Source organism: Corvus moneduloides, chromosome 19, assembly GCF_009650955.1.
Source record: "Corvus moneduloides isolate bCorMon1 chromosome 19, bCorMon1.pri, whole genome shotgun sequence".
Lineage (NCBI taxonomy): Eukaryota > Metazoa > Chordata > Aves > Passeriformes > Corvidae > Corvus > Corvus moneduloides.
The window spans coordinates 11,773,361-11,788,516 of record NC_045494.1 but is presented as its reverse complement, the minus strand read 5'-3'; the positions used below and the strand labels follow the sequence as shown (position 1 = coordinate 11,788,516).

The window sequence follows — 15,156 nt, the reverse complement described above, 5'->3', positions numbered from 1 at the left end:
GCAGGAAGGCTCCGGGAAGCAGCAGCAGCAATGAAAACATCCTCGTTTCCCCCGGCCCGCGTTCATTCACGGGCGCTCCCATTCATCAGGGACACGGACACGCGGCCCGGCCCCGCGGGCACCCCCGGCCAGCCCCGCGGGCACCCCCGGCCAGCCCCGCGGGCAGGTGGGCACGGCCCGGACACGCACGGGGCGCTTTGTCCTGCCAGGGTCACAATTAACACCTTCAGGAGCCCAGGAGAAGGTTTGGGGTGTCACTGCTCCGTAGTGCGTTGTCCCATGCCTGTCCCCCTGTCCTGGTGCCACCTCTGTCTGCCTGTCCGTCCTCAGCAGGAATTTCCCAGCGTGCAGGAGCTGTGGCACGGGCCGGACCTGCCACACGCTCCTGCTTTCCATGCAAATTCCAGAGGGAAGAGGGCTCTGGCAGGACTGGGGGTGGGAGCCCCACACTTTGCATGGGAGGGGAAGGAGGGGCAGGGGCTCCCCAGCACCTCGTGTCGGGTGTGCTGTGGCTTTGCTGCACTTTCAGGGCCGGGATCTCCCACTTGCTCCCGGATATTTTCACTCCTCCCCTCCCAGCTGGTCACTGCGGGCCCCGAGCCTTCACCATTCCCTAATTTTCCCTAGAACTGGACTCTGTCCCCCTGCACAGAGAAGGGAGAGGCCAGAGAGCTCCCTCGGACAGTGTCTAAATGTCCAAGTGTCCATAGCACACACCCAGCACCCGCTCACGGCCACCAAGGGATCCCAACCCAAAAATCCATTTCACTAAAGCGTCCTGCTGGGACCCTTTAGCCTCACCCTACCCCTTCCCCTCCTGCCTTTTCCATCTCTGCCACAGCAGCAGCATTAACCCTCTCCTGCCATGGGGCCACATTTCCTTGTGTCAGCCCCTGGAAGGGGGAGGAGAGGGTTGGTTCCCAGTGTTTTCTGATGTCATTGAACACCGAAACACAGCTGACAGAAACCCTCAGAACAGCCCAGGGAACTGCCAAATCCCCCCAGATGACATCAGCTCCTGGCCACAGAGAGAGGGAGAGCCAGGTATGACCCTGCTCACACAAAGCCTTCAGTCAGAAGACTGAAAAAAAAAAGGGAAGAACCAAACTGAAGCAGAGAAAGAACCTCTTGTGTGGCAGGCCAGGGACAAAGCAGCTCTTTGTCCCTGCAAATGCTGTGCTCTGGGATTTACAGGTATTTTAGAGCCCTGCCTGGTCACTTCTGTGCATAGGTGGGGTGCAGAGAAGTCTTGAAGAAGTCAGGATTTTCCTCACATGGAAAAACTCTGTCTCCTGAAATGATCTCCTGATACTCCAGGGCTGGAGCCCCTCTGCTCTGGAGCCAGCCTGGGAGAGCTGGGGCTGCTCACCTGGAGAGGAGAATGCTCACCTGGCAGGAGAAAGCTCAGAGCCCCTTACAGGGCCTAAAGGAGCTCCAGGAGAGCTGGAGAGGGACTGGGGACAAGGGCTGGAGGGACAGGACACAGGGAATGGTTTCCCAGTGCCAGAGGGCAGGGCTGGATGGGATATTGGGAAGGAATTGTTCTCTGTGAGGGTGGGCAGGCCCTGGCCCAGGGTGCCCAGAGCAGCTGTGGCTGCCCCTGAATCCCTGGCAGTGCCCAAGGCCAGGCTGGACACTGGGGCTGGGAGCAGCCTGGGACAGTGGGAGGTGTCCCTGCCATGGCAGGGGTGGCACTGGATGGGCTTTGGGATCCCTCCCAACCCAAACCATCCTGGGATTCAATGAAACAGAAAAAGCTCACCTGAAGCACTAATTCCAGAGGGGGTTCCCAGCCTGGAGAGGACCTTGCTTCCCAGGCAGGGGCTGTCCTGCCATGGAAGCACCCACAGCTCTCTTTGCTCTGGAGATCCCGCTGCCACCTGAACCCGTGCCGGCACTGGCAGCTCCTCGCCGAGGTCACACCGCTGTGACACCAACACGGGGCGGGCTCCTCCTGGTGCTCACACTCCGGCCCGTCAGAGCCCCTCACAGCCCTTCGGTTGCCACGAGCCCCCCCAGGGCTGTCAGGGTGGCGGTGCCGGGGTGAAGGTGGCAGTGTCAGGGTAGCGGTGGCAGTGTCAGGGTAGCGGTGGCAGTGTCAGGGTGGCGGTGCCGGGGTGAAGGTGGCAGTGTCAGGGTAGCGGTGGCAGTGCCAGGGTAGCGGTGCCGGGGGAGCAGTGCCAGGGTAGCGGTGGCAGTGTCAGGGTGGCGGTGCCGGGGTGAAGGTGGCAGTGTCAGGGTAGCGGTGGCAGTGCCAGGGTAGCGGTGGCAGTGCCAGGGTAGCGGTGGCGGGGTGAAGGTGGCAGTGTCAGGGTAGCGGTGGCAGTGCCAGGGTAGCGGTGGCAGTGTCAGGGTGGCGGTGCCGGGGTGAAGGTGGCAGTGTCAGGGTAGCGGTGGCAGTGCCAGGGTAGCGGTGGCAGTGCCAGGGTAGCGGTGCCGGGGGAGCAGTGCCAGGGTAGCGGTGGCAGTGTCAGGGTGGCGGTGCCGGGGTGAAGGTGGCAGTGTCAGGGTAGCGGTGGCAGTGCCAGGGTAGCGGTGGCAGTGTCAGGGTGGCGGTGCCGGGGTGAAGGTGGCAGTGTCAGGGTAGCGGTGGCAGTGCCAGGGTAGCGGTGGCAGTGCCAGGGTAGCGGTGGCAGTGCCAGGGTAGCGGTGCCGGGGTGGCAGCGAGCGGGGCCGGCGCTGTTTCTCCTCCCCATCCTGCGCTGACGTTTGGTGCCTATTTCGGCCACTGCCCCGCACCCTCCCCGGCCAGGGGAGCTCGGACAGCTCCGTCCCGCCCTGGCTGCTATTCAGGGATGCTTTGCTTTCCCCCGCTTTAATTGCGTCATTCTGTGGCTGCTGTAATGACGAAGCTCACAGGCAGCCGCGGGTCCGGAGGTGTTTGGCCAAAGCAAACGGAGCTGTCCGAGCTCCTCTCCCGTCCTGCAGGGAAAGCTCCCCTGGCAGGCGGCCAAGCCCAGCCCTGGGTGATTTCCTTACAGTTTGTGAGGGAACAGGTCACAAACCAAACACTGCTTTGATGCTGCAGCTCTATTTTCTACCCTGGCCTCCAGCCCAGATCTATTTTTACTCCAGCTCCAGCAAATATAGAAGATGAGGGGAGCTGGGCACAGGGAAAGCCAAGGTGACAGCCAGAACTGAAGTTGCCTTTTTCGTTTCTCTAAACTGAGTCACCTCCAACCCTTCTTTTTTTTCTTTTTTCTTTTCTTTCTTTTTTTTTTTTTTTGGTATTGAAAAAATCAAAATAAGGAGATAAAAGATAATAAAAATAAACCATGGAGTGTTCAGGTCTGGGCAGCGTCTCAGGATGTCCTGTGAGGGTGGAAAATACCATTTATTTGATAAAGACTGTGCAGGTTCTACCTGCAGGTTAATCCCAGGTCACCCACCTGTGAGCAGGAGACTTGGGAGCACCTGAAGGAAAAAATCCCAGTGCTGTGGTGGGCGCTGGAATTGTCTCATGCCAGTGACTTGCTGAGCCTTTTCTGCTCCCAGGTCAGCTCCTCTGCGGAGATTTGGAGCCTCCTCCCGTGCCTCCCACCCACCCAGGAATTCCTTGACCCAATACTGCTCCTGTACTGGAAATAAATCAACTTTTAATATTTTACAATTACTTTAAAAGTTCTCTGCACAGTATTTTACAGATCAGCACGGGCTTTACACAGATTTGCTGAGGCTACACAAATGTACACAACTGACCCCAAAGAACCCTGGAATTATTTCCAGAAAGCATCAGAGGTCAAAACCTTCCCCAGGATTATGAGTCCCTGCAGTTTGTGCTTGGTTTTCTCTATGGGACGGAAATTCTCTTGTCCAGGATTTCTGTAGGGCCAACTGAACCCAGAGGGATTGATGTCCTGGCAGGAATTTAGCCAAGGATATCAAATCCCAAAGAGCAACGTTTGACAGGATAAGGTGCTATTTCAAAGGCCTGAACAAAAATAACCACCTGCCAAATTCCAGCCCCACTGGGGACAGTGCTAAGAGCTCGCCAGGTCCTGTTTGCTGTTTTCTGGAAGATCAAGGGACTCCCTGGACTGACCCCACTGTGGCTGAGCCCTGCAGCCCCCGGACACATCCAGGGAACACAGAACCTTGGGATCAAGCTGCTTTGAGCCTGCAGCAGGCAATGAGCTCTTGTGCTGTCAGCACTGGTACCATCCCCAAAAAACCCAGAAACAGCCTGAGGCTTTTCCAGTCTTATTTCTTTGCTCATGGGGTCAGACTACCCCTAAATATGCTCAAATATTGCACCTTTCTGTACCTACAGCCTTGCAGGGAGAGGGAAGAGGTTGGAATGTTTGTGAGGAGGAGGATCTCAAATCCTGTTGTCACCTGCAGGTGTCACTCGGTGGGTTTGGCGCTGGGTCCTTCCCCAGCAGATGTGTCCCTGCAGGTGGGCTGGAGGCAACCCTGGTGCTTTCCCCAGCGCTTCCCTCCCTGCTGGGAGTCCAGCACGGCTCCTGATGGATTTCCAGCAGCTACTGAGGGTTCAGCCCTGGGCTGGCTCACAGTGCTGGGAGCAGGACGCAAGCCCAGGGGCTGGACAGGGAGAACAGCTCGGTGCTGGAATCCTGCAGGGATGAGGAATTCCTCTTCTGGATGTACAGGAAATACACGAATCCATCACCAGCTGTCCTTGCCCTGGGATGGCCTATTGCACTCCACGCTGCAGGGTCCCTGCTCTGCTCTGCTTCCCTGCAGGACACCCAACCTCCAGGATGGAAGGGAAGCCTTGAGAGACCTGTCCCCATCCCAAAAAAACTGTCCTGAGCACCCTTGACCGGTACAGGTGAAATACCACCAGGACACGGTGAAATACCATCAGGACATGGGTTGGGTGACCTGCAACTCCCATGTGCTGACAGATGCCTGACCCCACTGAGCCAAGGACATTCCTTTTCCCAAATATCCCCCCAGGAGCTCACCCTTCCCCCCTGGTCCCACCTGCGCCGTTTTCTGGCAGCGAATACCCCTGTCCTTGCCCTGCCCTCCCCACACAGGCACTGGCATCTGCTGATCCACGGGGGGATATCCAGGAACCACCTTCCCCCCTTTGCTGAGGAACCCCGAGAGACACCAGAGCACAACGATCCCATTTCCCACTGAGCCTGGAGCAGGAGCAGCTCAGCCACCACACGGACACCGCAGTGACTCCTCAGCTGCAGGAGGTCTTGGACAAGCAGGGCTGGGCATCCTTTTCTTTCTCCTGAGCCTGGATTGGTGTGGGATGGAGTCTGGTCTGAAAGGACACGGCTCCCCTACGGCAGGGCCCCACTGAAGGTGGCAATGGGCAAACACAGCAGGGAGTGGAACTCGGAGTCCTGGGCAGGCCCAGGGGACCCTCGCAGGGCCAGGGGGTCGCTGTCCCTGGGCTTGTAGCACACGGAGATCTCACACCTGTAGGGGGACACAAGGAAACAACCCCTGAGGGAGCTGTGGGCTGAGAGCCCTCAGGGGCAGCGGGAATGGAGCTGCAAACACAGCGGGGATGGGAATGGGGCTGCGAGCCCAGCAGGGATGGGAATGGGGCTGCAAACGCAGCGGGGATGGGAATGGGGCTGCAAGCACAGCAGGGATGGGAATGGGGCTGCAAACCCAGCAGGGATGGGAATGGGGCTGCAAACCCAGCGGGGATGGGAATGGGGCTGCAAACGCAGCAGGGATGGGAATGGGGCTGCAAACGCAGCGGGGATGGGAATGGGGCTGCAAGCACAGCGGGGATGGGAATGGGGCTGCAGGCACAGCGGGGATGGGAATGGGGCTGCAAACCCAGCAGGGATGGGAATGGGGCTGCGAACCCAGCAGGGATGGGAATGGGGCTGCAAACGCAGCGGGGATGGGAATGGGGCTGCGAACGCAGCAGGGATGGGAACGGGGCTGCGAACGCAGCAGGGATGGGAACGGGGCTGCGAATGCAGCGGGGATGGGAACGGGGCTGCGAACGCAGCGGGGATGGGAATGGGGCTGCAAACCCAGCAGGGATGGGAATGGGGCTGCAGGCACAGCGGGGATGGGAACGGGGCTGCGAACGCAGCAGGGATGGGAACGGGGCTGCGAACCCAGCAGGGATGGGAATGGGGCTGCGAACGCAGCGGGGATGGGAATGGGGCTGCGAACGCAGCGGGGATGGGAATGGGGCTGCAAACCCAGCAGGGATGGGAATGGGGCTGCAAGCACAGCGGGGATGGGAATGGGGCTGCAAGCACAGCGGGGATGGGAATGGGGCTGCAAACGCAGCAGGGATGGGAATGGGGCTGCAAACCCAGCGGGAATCAGCCCAGTCTTTAACAGGAATGGAGGCTGAGCACTGAGTTCAGGACTTTCAGCTGGCTCAGACTGGGACCTCGAGCAGCATCACCCACCTGGGGCATTTGCAGAAATTCACCAGGGAAAATGAGAACTTCTGCATCCCCCAAGTTTCGGGAAGAGGGAAGGAGCTCCTTTAGCATTTCATGAACTCCACCAACCCCCTAAGTTTCACAACAAACAAGTTGACCACTTCTCTTTGGGGTTACTAAAGATATAAGACGCCAAATATTTTTCTGTTGGAGGCAGCATCACTTTGCAGAGTTCTGCTCAATCTGAGGGTGGAATTACAATGGTTGTACATTTTTTAAATCTGTGAGTTTGATCTCCTGTGCTCATGGAAACTCTGTCACCTGGGGAGCCAGGTTGGTGCCCTGGGGACACCACAGATGGGTGAACAGTCCAATGAACAATTCCTGCTTTAGCCCAGACTCTCCCATCAGGATTGTGAGTTCCCTCTGCAATGGGGATACCAAAGGAGGGGACAGCCCAAAGGGTGTTTAGAAGGTGAAGGCTCTGCTCATGCACCCAGAGCTCTTCCAACACCTCCTTTATCTCCCACAACCTCTGGCTCACGACTGCTCCTGCTAGAAGAGGAGTCTTTGGGGCTGAGGAGTGGACAGGGGATCACCCTTCAGACTGTGGGACTTCCTGAAGGTAAACTCCTGCTGGGATCTGAGCAGGAGCACCCACCCCAGCTGAGCTCGGGGCACAGAGCCCCCCTGGGGCAGGACCCCATTCCCAGCCACGGCTCAGGGACAGGTCAGGATGCACCACCCCAGCAGCTCTGGCCGCAGTTCCCACCTGGTTACGCTCTGCAGGATCTTCTGCTCATCCTGGTCCAGGCACACGGCGAAGGACGACTGGACCCCGATGATCTGGGCCTTGTCCACTTTGATCTGGGACACGCTGATCTGCTGAGAGGAAAGGCTGGAGTGAGGGAGCTGCTGCCTCAGCGCATTCCCGGGGCTGGGCAGGGGAGCTGGGGGCAGGACTGGGGCCAGCAGCAAAGGGATGCCCCAAGGAGCTGCTCTGTCCAGCCCTGCTCCCCTCCCAGCTGGGCCAGGCCAACCTTGTCCCCCCAAATATAAAAGCTCCAGGACTGGAGTTACCTGATTGAAACTTTTCTTGGATTTGGAGTTCTGCCTCTTGACCACCTCGGTCATGGTTAGGTTGAGACATTCTGTCTTCGAGGCTGCAGCAGAAGGAAACTGCCATGAGCTGGGGCTCTGCAGGGAACCCAAGGGGTCCCTGCGCCTCTCAGAGCATCCCAGAACTGGGGCTCCAGCAGGATCCCACTGCTGGGGGGATGCAGTGCAGTCCAAATTCCCTCCCCTCGTGCTCAATGCATGGAAAGCACTGGGGACACAGAGAAACGTCCTCTGGGATTCCAGCTGCTTTCCAAACACGGCAGGAGAGGAGATTTAACCACATTGGGCTGCAAACAGGGGAAAACCATTGCCCATCATCGTGAGGAAAGCCTGGCTGTCCCAGCGTGGCCTCTCCTGAGCCCACCTGGAGACGCCTCCTCACGCCTGGAATTGCAGTGACATCCTGTGGTCAAACGGGAGAACCAACGGAGCCAAGCCCGGGGATCAGATTCCTCTTGGAAGGAAGGACATTCATGGAGAGGTTTCTCCCCAGAGAGGAGCTGATGCAAACCCTGAACCGGAGCAGGAACACCCAACTCAACATTTAGAGGGAGTGAGAAACCAATTCCTGATGCTTTTCTCCCAGGACCGGCTCCATGGATGGGCAGGGACAGGAGGGAGCTCCATGGAGCATGCAGGGACGCCTCCTGCTGGGTACACCACCATTCCCCTGATCACCCTGCTAACAAACACCTGCCAGGCACACGAGGAAAAAGGAACCAAACCCCCTCAGTCTCCTCAGAACCGGATGTGCCTGGTGGCCAAAGCAGCAGCTCTTACACGAGAACGAACCAAATACACACAGGGACCAAGAGCCTTGGAGCTTTTCAGAGGCTCAAAGCTTGATTAATTGGAAACCTGGTTAGGAAAAAGGCTCCTGAGGCCAAGGCAGGTGGCTGGAAGCTGTGTCTGAGCTGCAGGAAGGGAACCAAGCTGGAGCAGCAGCTCAGGAAGGGGCTGCTGCCATCCTGCTCGGCTGCAGGACAGGCACCTGGCCCTTGGTCCTGCTTCATTTAGCAACAGCTTCACCTGTTGCTCCTCCTTGCTAAATAAGGGTTGCTCTGGAAAGCATCCCTCTCCAGTGACCATCCCGGTGTTTGGGCCATCCCAGACCCATCCCTAGTGGATGTTTTTCCAGCTGGAAGCTTTAGGACAGTGGGACACGACACGTCCTTTGTCCCTGATGTGGTCCTAAGAACAGCCAAGGACTGCAGTACAGCCCAGGGGACATCAGGCACCTCCCACGTGCCTCCTGCACTCACACCTCCCTCACTTGCTCCAGCCAGAATTCCACACTGTTCCCATGCTCCACCAGTGCCTCCCCCCTTCCCCGGGCACAGCCCCCAGGACCCCGGTACCCACCGAGCTCCTCGTGCTTCCTGCAGGCCTTGCTGAGGTTGACGGACGTGCAGACCTTCTCCACGTCATTCCAGTGGCTCCTGCCGCTGGCAGCCGTCTGCAGGGAGCAGCCAGAGCCCAGGGGAGAGAAGCACAGAACCATTCAAGCTTGGGAAAGACCTTTAAGGTCAAGTCTAACCCTAAATCTAACCCTGCCAAGTCCTTAAACACCGCATCTACATCTTTTAAGCACCCCCAGGAATGGTGACTCCACCACTGCCCTGGACAGCGGTGCCAGGGCTGGAAAACACTTTTGGTGAATATTCTCTAATATCCAACCTAAACTTCCTGTGGTGCAGCTCGAGGCCGTTCCCTCTCCTCCTGTCCCTGTTCCCTGGGCTGCTCCTGGTGCTCCAGCCCCTTCTCCTTCCCTGGACACGCTCAGCCCATCAGTGTCCTCCTTGCCATGAGTGTCCCAGAGCTGTCCCCAGCACTGGAGGCGCCCCAGCAGTGCCAGCACACACCTTGCTGTACGCAATCTGTAGTGTCAGTGGGATTGCTTCCCTGTCTCCATCTATTCCCAGCCTTTTGCTGCCTGGACCTGCAGGGAACAAGGAGCAAATGTCACACAGGGCCTTTTTATCCCCAGCCTTCCCTGGCTGCTGGTATAGCAGCGCACCCAGGACCTGCAGAAAGGGGGGAAGGGGTTTGCTGAGCACAGCTGCGGGGAAAAAAGGAAAAAAAAAAAAGATAAAAGGTGGCTTAAAAGCTGCAGAAAGCAAAGAATCCAGAGTGGAATTACAACACAAAACCAGTCTGCAGAACTGAGAGTGGCTCTGGCTGAGCCGGTGCAGAGGGGTCAGAGCTCCAGGAAAACACAGAGCAACCACGACGCCACAGTGCTCTCCCTGCTCCTGTTTGTTCAGGCAGACTTCTGCCCACGTTAAATTAGCCCTGGAACACCGGGCCTGACACTTCCTAACTGGTTTCTTCCCCCCCAGATAATTTTTTATTGTGAAATGGTGCCAGAGGAGCCAAGGGGAAAACATTGGAGTCAGCACTGGCAGCTTCATGAGCTGGAGGGAAGAGCTCTTTGCCCGAGCCTGATTTTGGGGGAGTGGGGTGGGGACACTTCACACGGGGGTGTTTTGTGGGCTCTGTTTAGAAGGATAAGGCGAGCTCACACCAAAGCTGAAGAACGTGCTCGGGTGCAGTAGTGGGGGTTGGCCATGAGGTGTCTGTGTGAGCCGCACTTCAGAGCATCCTGCCCCGGGTACCCGCGAGGAACTGCAGCCAGATGTTCCTGCCACTGCTTCTGCTCTCTGAATATCACTAATGTTATAAATTCGTAACGTAAAAGTACATAAGCTGCACGCAGAGGGCTCCAAGAACACACACAAACCTGGCTTTGCCCAGCAGACTGAGGAAATGGAATGAGGGGTTTTATAAATGACACTTTTGGACAAAGCACAAAGAGAAAGCAGCAAAAAGGAAGGATAAAGAGCTGCATTTGGCAGGTGCTGATGAGAGGAAGGAAACAGGCTTGAAGGTGTTTTATTGTAAATCCATTCTAGAGTTAAGAGCAGCGCAATCAATCAGGCATTGCCATGGCTTTGCTCCGAAGGGAATACAGAACTGGGATGTTTCGCTCCCAAACCAGTGAGGAGCTGCCTGGATCCTCGCTCAGCCTGGCCCAGACCCCTCCTGCAGTCCAGGCTCTGCCAGCCCCTCCTTCCCTTCCCTTCCCTTCCCTTCCCTTCCCTTCCCTCCCAGCTGCGGTTTCAGACCCTCAGCAGGTCAGGGGGTGCAGAAGCAGCTACAGACCTGAGGCCTTGATGGCCCTGGTGGCTGCTGAGTGCCCCAGCTCCAGGGAGTGGATGAAGACCTCGGTCCTCTTCTCTCCCCCAATGAAGGTGAGCTGCCAGGGGGACAAGAGGGGACATTTGGGGGTGAGGGGCCCAGCCATGCCAGGCAGCCTTCATCCCTCTCACTCCCTCCCACAGGACATGGGTCAGTTTGGGAAAATCCTTCCATGTTTTCAAAGCACCTTTCAGCAGCTGCTTGGGGTGGCACCTGCCAGATTGTTTGAACAGGCCCCCAAAACAACCCAAACCCCTCATGTTCACTTACAACTCCACAGCCCACCGGAAAAAAACCCACAGTAAGCCAACAGCAGGGTCTGGGAATTGCTTTGGGAGCACAAATCCCTGGAAGAGCAGCAGCTCTGCTCACCAAGCCCTGCTGCAGCTGTCCTGAGCCACAGCCCCAAAGGAGGGGTTGCAGCCCCAAACTCAACCTTCCCCACCACATCTGCTCCAGGCTCACAGCGGGGTGTGGAAATCTCGCCCCATGGAGGGGCTCAGTTTGGGAAGCAGAGCTCTGGAGCGATCCCAGCAACATGAACAACCTGGCAGCACTGACAGGCACTGCCTTGTGCCACGGGGAAGGCTACTGGGCTGGAAAACGGCTCGTGGCACTTCACGGTCTGGGCAGCACCTGGATGCCCTCAGTCCCTGAGCCAGGAGCATCAGCCAGGGCACCACGGACAGCCAGGGGACGAGAGGGGACCGAGCTCTGCCTCAGCAGCACGTGGTGGCTGTGCCACACCCCCCGGGCTTCACAGGCAGCTCCTAACAGGTGGCACAGGCAGAGTCATCCCCCTTGTCCCTCGCCAGGCTGGGGCTGAGCCCTGTGCCCACCTCAGTCTGGTAGAGCTGCAGCAGCACGGGGCGCGTGGCGAAGCGGCAGTAGTACAGGATCATGTCTGCCAGGATGGGCAGCTGCTCCTGGGAGTCCTCCTGGGGCTCAGCCTCGGGCTTGGCACACTGTGGTGGCAGAACGGGTCAGAAACGTGACGGGGCAGGTGGCACCTCCAGCCACAACTGCCCACCCCACCCCACTGGGGATGGAAACCTCCTGCTGACCACCAGGAGCCCCATCGCCATCCTGTGTCCATGTAGCATGGCAGAAGGTTCTCCAAAGAGCTCCCCGGTTCCCTGGGGATGGGGCACACCCCGCCCTGCCCCTGGCACACACGCACCTGGCACAGGACGTCCATGGGCAGGTTCATCAGCCCCAGGACGTTGCGCTCGTACCAGGGGTCCAGCAGGCCGATGTAGTGGGAGATGTCGTTGGTGCTGCTCTCCATCCCAGCCAGGGAAGGGTCCTGAAACCAGACACTGGGGTCACCTCGGGGTCCACCTCAGCCTGCCCCACCTCACACAGCACCCCCGGGCCAATCTAAGCCCTGGTGACACCGCAGGGAGGAGACACCCACCTGTGCCCGGGGCGAGGGGTCCCCCAGGGACGGCGAGGGGTGATGATGCATCTGTGGGGTCGATGGAGCCACGCAGCTCCTCTTCACGGGGACGTAGAAAAACTGCAGCCTGAAGTACCGTGTCAGGGAGGGGCAGGAGCTCTCCTTGAGCCTGCGGAGGTGCAGAGGCTGAGCAGAGCATCCCGGCGGGGCGAGGCACCCGCGGCCAGCCCGCCCCGGCTCACCTGAGGTCGCTGTAGGCGCGGGCCACCTTGCCCGAGATGCGGTCGGAGCCGAACACCACGACGCGGAGCGTGGCCACCTTGGCCTCCTCGTCGTAGCTGAGGAAGGGGCGGCGGGGCAGCCCGAGGGGCCGGGGGGCGAGCGGGGCGGGCCCGCACTGGCCCGGGCCGTGCTGCGGCAGCGAGAGCGCGCGGCGGGAGCGCGCGGGGACGCGCGGCTGCGCCGGGGACGCGCACAGGCTCTCGGCGCGCCGCAGCGGCAGCGACAGCGAGCACGGCCCCGGGCAGTGCCGCAGCTCCCGCCGCAGCACCAGCTGGCTCTTGCTCTTGAACAGTTTGTAGAGCCTGTTGGTCAGCGACTGCCGGCACCTGGGGGCCTTGTCCGCCTTCGGCTCCGTCCTGCCCGCCGTGTCCAGGGAGCTCTCATCGCTGTCCTCGGCATAGCCGCTGTCCATGCAGTCCTTCAGGCTGGACACGAACGACTTCAGGGACTTCCTGGAGACCACGGTCAGCTCCGAGATGGAGTCCTTGGATGAGGTGAAGAGCGACACCCGCGAGGGCCTGGAGCCCTCCTCGGACAGCACCGAGTACACAGAGTCACTGGAGATGGCACAGAGCGGGGCCAGCAGCGAGTCCTGCTCGGGGGAGCCGCCGTCGGTCTCCACATCCTCCACATCCTCCTCCTCATCCTCCTCCTCATTCTCCGAGGCCAGGGGCTCAGCAGTGCTGCACTCCTTGCTGAGGACATCGTTGAGGATGTCTGAAAGCAACCAGAGGGAGAAGGTGTCTCCAGCAGAGCCACTGCAAACGTGGTGACCCCAGACCCCACCGCCACTCCTTGTGGCCAAAGCTCTCCTCCCTCCTGGTGTCAAACAAGGAGCTGGAAACCTCCTCCCCAATGTTTTTAGGTTTCCACAAAAGGCTCAGGTGCAATGCAAAGCAAGGTGTGTTTCTCTCCCCGAGGTTCTGGTTGGGTTCTCCAAAGGCAAACTCCAGCTGGGCTTTTGCTTCCTTCCCCCCCAGCTTTCACCACACCCGCACATCTGATCCAGGTTTAACCAGAGGGCAGGAGCAAAGCCAAGCCTGTGGCTGATGATCAAACCCCAAACTGAGCCACCCTGGCTCCCTTTTAGGGCTGAAATTCACTGCAAAGCCTGAGCCAGAGCTCTGCTCCTGCTTGCTGGGGCCAGCAGGGAACGAACACAGAGCCCACCCAGGAGCAGACAAGGTTCTTCCAGGAATGGGGAAGAGGGAGACACCAGCTCAGCACAAGGGGAACCTTCTACTTCTCCAAAACTGCTGGGCCCAGCCGAGAGCTCAGCAGAGGCCCCCGACTCACCGAAGTTGTCCTGGTCCCAGCTGTAGGTGTAGCAGCGAGCGGGGGGGATGGGGATGGGGTGGAGCTTGCGGGGCTGGGCCTCGCCTGGGGAGAGAGGAGGGACAGGAGTTGGTTTGCAGTCCCCCTGTGCCACCCCTGCCAGCTCTCCTGGCCTGGGAGGTGCCACCCACCCCCTGCGTGTTTTGGGCAGCCCAGGCCATGCTGAGCTCCGATGGGGCTGTCCTTAGCCCCAAACACGTGCGGTTGGGCGGAGGGGACACTTCACACCTTTAGGAGCCACCAGATGCCACAGCTACCATCTGATCTAACGCTCTCATCTCACCCTAAGTTGTTCAAAGGCTGGACAATTCGCTTTGTTGCTGTTTTACTGAAACCCTTTGTGGCTCACGGTGTGGTTACTGACCAGGACCTGGGGCGGTGCTTTTTTATTGCAGCTGTTGCCCTTGGCTGAGACTGCAAAACCACTCTCCACTGCTGCTGCTGCTGCGGGGCTGAGCTGGCAGCAAACCCTGGGGAAGGGAAGGATGGGGGGATCCTCACCTGTGATGGCAGGAAAGGAGGCGGCCCCGGCGATGTCGCGCAGCACAGCCTGGAGCCGCTCCCGGGCCAGCGCGGGGTCACTGCTGGCGGCCGCCGCCTCCTGCGCATCGGCAGCGCTGGCGTAGAGCTCCAGGAGCTCCTCCAGGGGCTTGGACTGCGGAGCAGAGCCAGGGGGAGACATTCAGGAGGTCCCTCCACTGAGGCAGCACACGGGCAGCATCACTAACGGGGTGACTCTCTCCCCTCCACTATCCCCATCCCCTTAAGCCCCCCCAGACTTTTCCAAAGAAAATCAAAATGTTGTTGAAAACACCCCAGGGGGTTCCTTCATTAGTTTTTGCCTCTGCCCCAAGTGTTTCTCTGGTCAAACAAACACTTTTGCTGATTTTCAAGTCTGGGGGCCCTTCCTCTCTCCTCTTCAGGATGGGAAAGGAGTGACGGGGTGAAAGGGGAGTGAGCCCCCTGCACACGCTTCACCAAACACCTCAGATCTCAGATTTAACCTGAGAAGGGAAAGATGTTTATTTTTCCTCCCAGAAGCATTATCAAAACTCTTTTCCTTTGCCAAGCCAGCCCTGTTTTGGGTACAAAATCCAGCAACCAAGTGCCCTGAACTGCTCCTGTGGCACCCCAGGGTGGGCACTGCCCCAGCCCACCTTGAGGAGGGGGTGCAGCCTGTCCAGGTCGCAGCGGGTGCCGAAGTTGGCCTGGTAGAGGTGCTCGAGGAGCAGCACCAGCGTGGAGTGCTGGGGGGGCTCGCTGGAGCTCAGCTTCTCGGCGATGGACAGGAACTCGCTCTGCACCTCCGAGCGGTTCAGCAGCAGCACCGTCCTGGGGACAGGGACACCAGTCAGGCCAGGACACCGAGCCCAGGCAGGGCTCCAGCCCAGCAGCCACTTGGCCTCACTGGACACGAGTGACACCGCAACATCTCCCTCCTGAGGGTGCAGCTCAGAGGAGGAGCTTTAAGGATGGCACAGG

At 59.2% G+C, this 15,156-nt stretch overlaps 2 protein-coding genes across 10 annotated transcripts in view; both read right to left on the bottom strand.

The window, feature by feature from the left end:
• The window catches only part of PIK3R6 (phosphoinositide-3-kinase regulatory subunit 6), a 29,853-nt gene extending 27,768 nt beyond the window's left edge, over positions 1 to 2,085 (bottom strand). Inside the window, exon 1 of the mRNA XM_032129299.1 lies at positions 1,763 to 2,085. The gene's annotated coding sequence lies outside the window, so the exon portion shown is untranslated. The remainder of the gene's footprint in view (positions 1 to 1,762) is intronic.
• A 1,491-nt stretch (positions 2,086 to 3,576) lies between these two features.
• Positions 3,577 to 15,156, bottom strand: part of PIK3R5 (phosphoinositide-3-kinase regulatory subunit 5) — a 47,974-nt gene continuing 36,394 nt past the window's right edge. For 8 of the 9 annotated variants that reach the window (XM_032129208.1, XM_032129209.1, XM_032129210.1 and 5 more), the window contains exons 7-19: positions 14,832 to 15,006; positions 14,176 to 14,329; positions 13,636 to 13,719; positions 12,300 to 13,056; positions 12,076 to 12,226; positions 11,839 to 11,964; positions 11,498 to 11,623; positions 10,623 to 10,716; positions 9,323 to 9,399; positions 8,823 to 8,916; positions 7,422 to 7,504; positions 7,114 to 7,226; positions 3,577 to 5,400 (exon numbers count right to left, since the gene is read on the bottom strand). In XM_032129208.1, coding sequence (XP_031985099.1) covers positions 5,262 to 5,400; positions 7,114 to 7,226; positions 7,422 to 7,504; positions 8,823 to 8,916; positions 9,323 to 9,399; positions 10,623 to 10,716; positions 11,498 to 11,623; positions 11,839 to 11,964; positions 12,076 to 12,226; positions 12,300 to 13,056; positions 13,636 to 13,719; positions 14,176 to 14,329; positions 14,832 to 15,006 — 2,173 coding nt within the window. In that variant the 3' untranslated portion in view covers positions 3,577 to 5,261. The remainder of the gene's footprint in view (positions 5,401 to 7,113; positions 7,227 to 7,421; positions 7,505 to 8,822; positions 8,917 to 9,322; positions 9,400 to 10,622; positions 10,717 to 11,497; positions 11,624 to 11,838; positions 11,965 to 12,075; positions 12,227 to 12,299; positions 13,057 to 13,635; positions 13,720 to 14,175; positions 14,330 to 14,831; positions 15,007 to 15,156) is intronic. The other variant, XM_032129217.1, reaches the window with a different exon arrangement.